Genomic DNA, 8,937 nt, shown 5'->3' with positions numbered 1-8,937 from the left:
AAAGGAGCTCATCTGTGATCCTGAGTTTAAAGCCAGTTTTTATTCAACTTAAACTTGGAACTAAGTTGTAAATAAATCTGAAACTGAAACTTTGCTTGTGTGTAAAAAGTGATTTCAGAGCCACTCGGTTCTCCCTGATGGAAACTGTTTACCTTCAGTGTTTTGTGCTTCTGATCATTTTAATAGACGTCAGCGTCACTAATTAATGACGTTCTATTAAAAGACTGGTTTACCAAGAGAGACGCTGGAGGACTTTCACCTGAAATGAGTTCATGAAGCCAGTCTGGTTATAAAAATGATAACAGGACATCAGAGCCAGAATTCCTCTTTTAGTACTTTTACTTTATACTTAAGTACATTTGTAGGGAAATACTTTAGTACTTTTACTCAAGTGGAGGTCTAAAGGGAGGAACTTCTACTTTTACTGGAGGAATATTTTACTTTAGGGGTCTCAACTTTAACTCAAGTATGTAGTTTGTATAGTTCGTCCACCACTGGTATTTACTATCCAAAACCACCAGTGAACCTACACGAGTTTTATATGAATGACAAAATAGTGGAAAATCTTAAATCATTTAGGGACTAAATCTTCTCAAGCAGTGAATCAGGCAGTGAATTCACAACCATTTCATGTAGGAACTTTCTGAGGGAGCTTTTAGAGGTGGACGTCTGGTTCCTATCACCACCACTGTGAACAGTTCTGACTTGGTAAGTGTCTCACACCAGACCACTCTGACTGTTTACATTTTAAACATCTAAACAACAATAAAAAGTCGGTGTAATTCCCATTTAAGCCAAAATAAGCGTATTACCTTTCTTAGACAAAAATCTAAACTAAAAATGTATTGACGCATGTTGACAACTAACTTCACATTTGCTTCTTTTCCTCACTTTTTCTTACACTTTACTTTCACACTACTTTTTAATGGTTGTTTTTTTCTGTTTGTTTTTATCTGTTGCATTTTAATTTTTAGTATAATTTGTTATAAGTATATATTTTTACGTTTTGCATTTATAAAAACTCACAGATAAAAGCACTGACGTTGCGTGGTGACTCGAATGATGTAACACCAGAGAGCCTGTAGAGAGGAGAGTTCCTATTCTGTAGCGTCCTCCGGCTTTCTCAAACGCTAGGGGAGTCCCGAGAGGCTCCAAAATGAATGGGTTGATATGGAGCATTTGAGCAAAATCATCGTATACAAACGCTTAAACACTTTTAATGTAAAAGAACACAATCATTCCCTGAACACAGAGCAGCATAAAACATTTTAGCACCGCTTGTATATTTATAAGAGCTTTTAAAGTCGAGTTATAGGAGTTTAAAACTGTGCCTCTTGTTCGTCCATGACGTCAGTGAGCGCGAACAGCCAATGAGCTGCTCCGCTCGCCCATCAATCATCCTGCTCTAGCAGTAAAGCCCGCCTCCTGCTGCCCGAAACCCGTTTGCTGTAGAATAAAGGAAAAATACAGGAGAGTTTTCTCCGCTGTTTTACTGAAACTCATCCTATCACTGTCTAAAACTAAAGGAAAGTTCTGGCCGAGCGAATAGAAACTATTTTAACTGTTCGTTTTTAGCCGTTGGGCTCCATTCACTCCCATTCTTTGAAGACTCGTTCGCGGGCGCCCTCTGCTGGTTAGCAGGCCTGTTTTTTGATATAACAAACTGCAGACGGTCCCGGATGTAGCCCGTTAGCTAACCCACAGTACGAAGGTCGTGCGGGGAGAAGAGCGCTAAGCTAACTTTACTAACGCTAACACCTCGCAGCCAGGAGAGTCAGAAACTCTCTAACTTCATTATAAGTAGTCATATCATTTAAAAATGCCGAGAGGAAGCCGCAGCCGAACATCGAGGATGGCTCCTCCGAGGTAAAATATCTCTAACCCAGCCCGGTTAGCAGCAGCCACTGAGCGCTAGGCGAAGGGCGACGTTAACTAGCTTAGGGGGGAACTGCGCCGAGTTTTCAAAATTCCTGCTTACAGAAATGGTTGAGATGTAAACACAGCGGTTCAGAGCGTTTCGCCGTGAAACGCTCCGTTCTAGAGAAACTTAACGAGTCAGAACGGTTCACAGTGCTGGTGATAGGAACCAGGCGTCCGCCTCTAAAAGCCTCCTTACAGAAAGTCACTACATGAAATGGTGATGAATAATATTTTAATCCAGTTTAATGAGGCCATGGGTTCCACACTGAACCATTTCACACTTCAGTGGTCCTTGGAATGGTGAAATGGGTGTTCAGATTGATGGAGAGTGCGTTGTACGTGGTTCTGAATAACCTAGTACCTATAGGGTAGGCCTGCATGGAACCATTTTCAAATAAGTTCTATATGGAACCATAAACATCTTTTTCCTATCTGAAAAAGAAGGTTTCACCATGAAATAGCTCTGTGTAGAACTCTGGAAGAACAAACTTTATTTATAATGCTAATCCTGAGCCCCCAGAATTCCCTGATAAGTGCATTCCTGCATAAAATGCTATTTCTGGTGTGATGAACTCAGATTTGTTCTAATGAGCTGCTCTACACAGCTACTCCTCCCGGCCAGCACCGCCGCCTCCACCGGTGTCCAGAGCGGCTCCTCCACCATCCTACACACCGGCTCCTGCACCTCCGTCTGCTGTGGCTCCTCCTGCGGCTGCAGCACCTAGACAGCCTGGGATGTTCGCCCAGATGGCCAGCACTGCGGCGGGCGTAGCGGTCGGCTCAGCTGTGGGACACACTATAGGTCACGCCATGACCGGCGGCTTCGGTGGCCATGGAAGCTCAGAGGCTGCCAGGCCTGATGTCACCTATCAGGTAGGCCTGCCGCAATTATTATATAATGGCCTGGTGAGGTGACCACAGTGTTTCAGATGACTGCAGTTGTTTGATTTCAGTCATATTAGGCTGTGACAAACGGTGTGTTGAGGTGAATAAATGAACATTTTACCCCAGCAGTTTAATCCTGCGGTAAATATTAAAGTTCTGGTGGGGAATTTATGTTTCCCCCTCCCCCATGTGGTGTGAACTATCAGTGTTTTTTGAACTATCACAGGTGCGGTTATGTTCGGGCTCTGAAGCAGAAGAAGATTATTAAATCGCATGTGTGGTGACCTCAGTATCCAGCTAAAACAGCCTGGGCTCAAACTGACCCCAAAGAACACAGACGCGTACAAGAAGTGTACAGGACACTGGAACATGCGTTAGCCCAACATACTGTTGTTCCCCTTAAATTAGGAAAAGTCATTATATATGAAGCAAAACTTCTGTCAGTCATTTATTTAGAGCAGTTAAACATTGAATGGGGTCAGATTGAGTTATAACTTTTAACATTGTGCTCTCTATAGTGCGGCGCTCAGTATAGTTTTAAAATTAAGATTAAAATTAAGAGACCCTTATTAGTCCCACAACAGGGAAATTTCACCTTCACATGTAACCCATCCGTGCAGTGAAACACCACACACACACACTAGGGGGCAGTGAGCACACTTGCCCTGGAGCGGTGGGCAGCCCTATCCACAGCGCCCCGGGGAGCAGTCGGGGGTTAGGTGTCTTGCTCAAGGACAACTCAGTCATGTACTGTCGGCTCTGGGGATCTGGGATCGAAGCGGTGACCTTCTGGTCACAGGGCTGGTTCCCTGACCTGACCTATAGTTTATTTATTTGTTGGCTATGCAACTAATTCTGATGTTTAAGTGTGCATGCTAGCAGAATTATTATTATTATTATTATTATTATTATTATTATTATTATTTGCATAGATTTTCTCTCATGAAGAACATGTAGCTTAACAGTTGCAAACACTGAACAAGAAAAACAAATTATTAATCATAATTATTTATACAACAATTTATGTGGCCATTAATAATCAATTAAAATGTCATGATCATTCGTGAACGGGATGATGGGAGCATATTTTCAGTTGGAGCGCACGCTAGGTTAGCCTCAGGGATCTAATCAACATTGGAAACGTCAATGACTGGCATGGATTTTATGCAAAATTGCTTTTGTCTGACTAATGTCTGCTTAGGATTTGATGGAGTATTTTGCTGCTCAACAGTAGTTGAAATATTTAGTTTCAATTTGATGTGAAATTAAAGCTACACTGTGTAAACTGAAAGTAGCGTCATTACTGAGTGCGGAAAATAAAACAGACTGAAACATGTCACCCCGTAAAGCCTGAACTAATCGTTTAAGAGTCAGAGGCATCGGGTCGGGGTTTTGTCACACCACATCGTGTGCCTTCATGTATTAACGTCACACGCACAGGCTCAACACTTGGGCAAAGCGCAACCCAGATTACAATATGTTCACGCTGCATGTCATTCCACGTTTCCACCAGAGAGGTCTCCAAATCCCCAAAATGTACGGATAGCTTTTAAGACCTATAACAGCTTTGTCTGCCTTTTTTATGTTTGAAAAAGAAAATTTCATCAGACTGCGATGATGTCTGGGTGAGTTCTGCAGCTGAGGTCGACACTTGTGTTCCAAGATGCTCCAAGGAGTCAACTTACAAATTTCATTTGAGCTTATAAAGTAATGGAACGTGCTTAAGTCGCTGTTGGAGGTTCTCCTGATGGGAGATCGTGGAGGCCAAGTTGACGATGGCATGTTGTTTTCCATTAACAGGTTTCCCAGTGCCAGCGATGAGTAGGTGTGTTCCACGTTTCGAAAACCAACCCTCACATTTTGGAGCTAACTCCTAATTCTTAACATTTTTTTTTGGCCAGACCTGCCAGCTGTATAAGTGTGGTTGTTTGTCACATTTAAGGTTTCTTTTCAGTTTTGTTGTTCCTGCTACAGTTGTGATGTTAGTATTTCAGGTTGGGTCTCTAATTCTGAATCCATCCTGCAGGAACCCTACCAGCAGCAGCAGCCCATGTACCAGCAGCAGCCTGTGTACCAGCAAGACCCGGCGCAGCAGAACCCCTGTGCCTACGAGCTGAAGCAGTTCATCGAGTGTGCTCAGACACAGAGCGACCTCAAACTCTGCGAGGGATTCAGCGAAGTGCTCAAACAATGCAAATTCTCTAACGGTGCGTATGTGTGACAGGTGTGCGTCTGGTTTATGGTGTAGGATTTTGGGATTAGTGGTGTTAGAAATTCAGGAGACTGGAGCTTCAGCGTTGACGAGTTTATTTCCACATACAGAGTATGGGTGTAGCGTGGTGGATCAGGAGTCTAGTCTTATTCACAAATGCAGACAATCATGCATGGGCACAGCTTCAGTGAGTCACCAGTCCAGTCTGGACACCAGTCCAGTCTGGACAGTACTGCAGTCTGCATTCCAGTCTAAAAAGAATGTTTTGGAAGGACCTTATATACATTGAAAACTAAGAGGGAGGAAGGAGGAGTTTGAGGAGGGATAAGGAGGGGTTATAGAAGGAGAATATGAATAGAGATGTAGGGGTAGAGATAAGGGGGGGGGGGTGATTGCTGTCACCTTAAGGGTCATTTCAACACAAACAAAGAAGTGATCGGGCAAGGTGAGAGTGCGACCAGGTTCACCCTCCTGCCATTTGCTTAAACTCTACAGTGCACATGGTTTAGACCTTAAGAAAACAACATAAGGGAGAACAATAAATATTGAGAATATTCTGTCTCAGTGGGTCAAATTAAAGCACTTGTCTGAAGAGCACGTGATGATGGAATGCTGATTTCAGTTGTGTACCAGGGATGTTGTGGTTTTGTTTTTTATTTTTGATTTCATTTGTTTTTGCAGATTAGTTTCAGTAAGTTTTGAGTGCATTAACAGTTGTAGCGTTTCTATTTTAATAGTTTTCATTTCGTTTTTCTTTCTTTTCAGTTTTGGTTTTTAGTATTTTGATTAGGGCTGTTGATGGCAGGTACACCAATCAGGCATAACGTTCTGACCACCTCCTTGTTTCTGCGCTCACTGTCCACTTTATCAGCTCCACTTACTGTATAGCTGCACTCTGTAGTTCTACAGTTACAGACTGTAGTCCATCTGTTTCTCTGATACTTTGTTAGCCCCCTTTTTTACTGTTCTTCAGTGCTCAGGACCCCCATGGACCCCCACAGAGCAGGTATACTTTGGATGATGGATAATTCTCAGCACTGCAGTAACACTGACGTGTTAGTGTGTGTTGCGCTGGTCTGAGTGGATCGGACACAGCAGTGCAGCTGTGTTATTGTATTGGAGATGTTTGTTTTTCTGTGGACAGCACATGGAAGTGAGCTCAGTTCTGACTGGCTGTGCCTCATTCAGAAAGCAATCCAGGTTAAAACACTTCTTTATAACGCCAGTGTGAATGGGAGGGGCTAAACTGCTGTAGGCTGATATGAGTTGGTTTCTGTGACATCACAAAAAACTGTTTATTTAAAACAGCTGTTTTTGCAGCTTGATGTTTATGTATGTATGGACTAGGCAGTATGTTTTACTTTAGCAATGTTTACATATTATCACACTCTTTTATTAAAAAAAAACAAAAAAAAAAACAGGTTTTCCATGGTATGGGCTCTTTAAAGGGCGCCAACACATTTTTAACCACTCCTTGGTTTTTGCTGTATTGAAAAATGCATTATATCGAGGCATCACTGTAAGGTATTGATTCGAATGATGAATTTTGTGAATCGTTGCACCCCTCATAGGCACTTAATTTCTCTGCTCACTAATGTAATCTCCCTTCCTTTTTCCTTTCTAGGACTGTCGTGAGATCGGAATGACGAAAAGACGGAGAAGCACTCACTGCATTCTACATCCAGAATAGATTCATCAGCTCAGCAGTTAAACATCATCTCTTCGGTGAAAGCAGAGGCACTGTATAATTGTACAAGACTTACGTTTAATATTTATGTATTTTGGTGAATTGAGCTGCTTTAATCCTGATTCATGATAAATATTTCAGCTTTCCATAGTTTCAAAAGGATATTGTGATGTTAATGACGTGCATGTAACTTAGTTACTGGACAAAAACGCAATAAACTGCTGTTTCATCCTGAGTTTCTTTTCCATTTACTGTGCATTCAGACTGTTTTAATACTTACACTATATTTCCAAAAGTATTTGCTCATCTGGCTTCACAAACATCAACTTGAGTGAGATCCCATTCTTAATCCATAGGGTTTAATATGATGATGATGATAAAACTCTTCTGGGAAGGCTTTCCACAAGGGTTAGGAGTGTGTTTAATAGAATTTCTGACCGTTCTTCCAGCAGCGCATTTGTGAGGTCAGACACTGATGTTGGACGAGAAGGCCTGGCTCACAGTCTCCACTCTAATTCATCCCAAAGGTGTTCTATGGGGTTGAGGTCAGGACTCTGTGCAGGCCAGTCAAGTTCTTCCACACCAAACTGGCTCATCCACGTCTTTATGGACCTGCTTTGTGCACTGGTGGGCAGTCATGTTGGAGCAGGAAGGGGCCGTCCCCAAACTGTTCCCACAAAGTTGGGAGCATGAAATTGTCCAAAATCTCTTGGTGCTGAAGCTTTAAGAGTTCCTTTCACTGGAACTAAGGAGCCGAGCCCAACTCCTGAAAAACACCCCCACACCATGATCCCCCCTCCACCAAACTTTACACTCGGCACAATGCAGTCAGACCAGTACCGTCTCCTGGGAACCGCCAAACCCAGACTCGTCCATCGGATTTCCAGACGGAGAAGCGTGATTGGTCACTCCAGAGAACACGTCTCCACTGCTCTAGAGTCCAGTGGCGGCGCTTTACACCACTGCATTCCTCACTTTGCATTGCATTTGGTGATGTAAGGCTTGGATGCAGCTGCTCGGCCATGGAAACCCATTCCATGAAGCTCTCTACGCTGTTCTTGAGCTGATCTGAAGGCCACATGAAGTTTGGAGGTCTGTAGTGATTGACTCTGCAGAAAGTTGGTGACCTCTGCGCACTATGCCCCTCAGCATCCGCTGACCGCTCTGTCATTTTACGTGGCCGACCACTTCGTGGCTGAGTTGCTGTCGTTCCCAATCGCTTCCACTTTGTTATACCACTGAGAGTTGACTGTGGAATATTTAGTAGTGAGGAAATTTCACGACTGGACTTGAACAGGGGTCCGAGCTCCTGAGAGCGACCCATTCTTTCACTAATGTCTGTAGAAGCAGTCTGCAGGCGTAGGGGCTTGGTTTTTATACGCCTGTGGCCATGGAAGTGACTGGAACACCTGAATTCAGTGATTTGGATGATTGAGCGAATACTTTTGGAAATGTAATAAAAATGCAGAATATGGGCCCTTTAAGGCGAGAAACTGCCCTTTAATGAATGAGAGCGCTCTCTGAGAGTTATCGACGGTGTGACTGGGCGCTAATAGCTCCTTAATGTCGACTAAGGCATTGAACCCGGCTGTGAAGCTGCTCCGGGATCTAACAGTCTTTTTTATTTTTGGATCGTGACATTCTCGCTTGCCCTTTCTGCGTCTGTGCTGTGTCTCTGAACCTGCTCGCCTTTTCGCTTTTACCGGGTTGAGAAACATGGACTGACCGGGAGGCTGGAAGCACCGACACCAGAAATCCCAGATGCATCCACGTATGATTTTCTTGCTTAAACGTGGCTGTATTACAGCTACTGTATAGGATAATGTACTGTATTAGCAGTACATAGGGTAATGCTTCTTCAAAGAAACTGGCTTCTTATGGGAATATTCCGTTCCACCTTAAATGCAGTTATACTCTGTCGTCCGGCTTCAGTATTCGCCCGCTTCTTATTCGGTTGTCCGTTCCACCTTAAATGGTCCTGTAGTTACATTCTCGCGCCGGGCTTCGTATTCGCCAGTTACTTGTTTAAATTTTCCGTTCCACCTTAAATGGTACAGCTTTACATTCTGGCTCCCGGATTTGAATTCGCCAGCTAGCTACATGTGTAAATGATCCGTTCCACCTTAAATGGTACTGGAGTTTTATTCTGTCGTCCGGCTTTAGTATTCGCCCGCTTCTTATTCAGTTGTCCGTTCCACCTTAAATGGTATTGCAGTTACAATCTGGCGCCGTG

The 8,937-nt window shown here is 43.4% G+C and overlaps 2 protein-coding genes across 3 annotated transcripts in view; both read left to right on the top strand.

Moving 5' to 3' along the window:
• The first annotated feature begins 1,672 nt into the window (after positions 1-1,672).
• Positions 1,673-6,939, top strand: chchd2 (coiled-coil-helix-coiled-coil-helix domain containing 2). Its single transcript, XM_017686815.2, has 4 exons — positions 1,673-1,866; positions 2,526-2,793; positions 4,832-5,012; positions 6,642-6,939. Exons 1-4 carry the CDS (start codon positions 1,820-1,822, stop codon positions 6,650-6,652), a joined length of 507 nt encoding a protein of 168 aa, XP_017542304.1. The 5' UTR covers positions 1,673-1,819; the 3' UTR covers positions 6,653-6,939.
• A 1,280-nt stretch (positions 6,940-8,219) lies between these two features.
• The window catches only part of phkg1a (phosphorylase kinase, gamma 1a (muscle)), a 25,561-nt gene continuing 24,843 nt past the window's right edge, over positions 8,220-8,937 (top strand). Inside the window, exon 1 of one of the 2 annotated variants that reach the window (XM_017686810.2) lies at positions 8,220-8,475. The gene's annotated coding sequence lies outside the window, so the exon portion shown is untranslated. Of the gene's footprint in view, positions 8,476-8,930 lie in introns of those variants that run through there. The other variant, XM_037547680.1, reaches the window with a different exon arrangement.

This window comes from Pygocentrus nattereri, chromosome 19 (genome assembly GCF_015220715.1).
Source record: "Pygocentrus nattereri isolate fPygNat1 chromosome 19, fPygNat1.pri, whole genome shotgun sequence".
NCBI classification, from domain to species: domain Eukaryota; kingdom Metazoa; phylum Chordata; class Actinopteri; order Characiformes; family Serrasalmidae; genus Pygocentrus; species Pygocentrus nattereri.
The sequence above is the reverse complement of the archived record's forward strand: the minus strand, read 5'-3'. Positions and strand labels throughout refer to the sequence as shown.

Bases quoted from the DNA above. Each gene is read 5' to 3' on its own strand.
- chchd2 (XM_017686815.2), top strand. From the start codon at position 1,820: ATGCCGAGAGGAAGCCGCAGCCGAACATCGAGGATGGCTCCTCCGAG. The intron at 1,867-2,525 runs GTAAAATATCTC...TGCTCTACACAG, and splicing joins TCGAGGATGGCTCCTCCGAG to CTACTCCTCCCGGCCAGCAC. The intron at 2,794-4,831 runs GTAGGCCTGCCG...TCCATCCTGCAG, and splicing joins GGCCTGATGTCACCTATCAG to GAACCCTACCAGCAGCAGCA.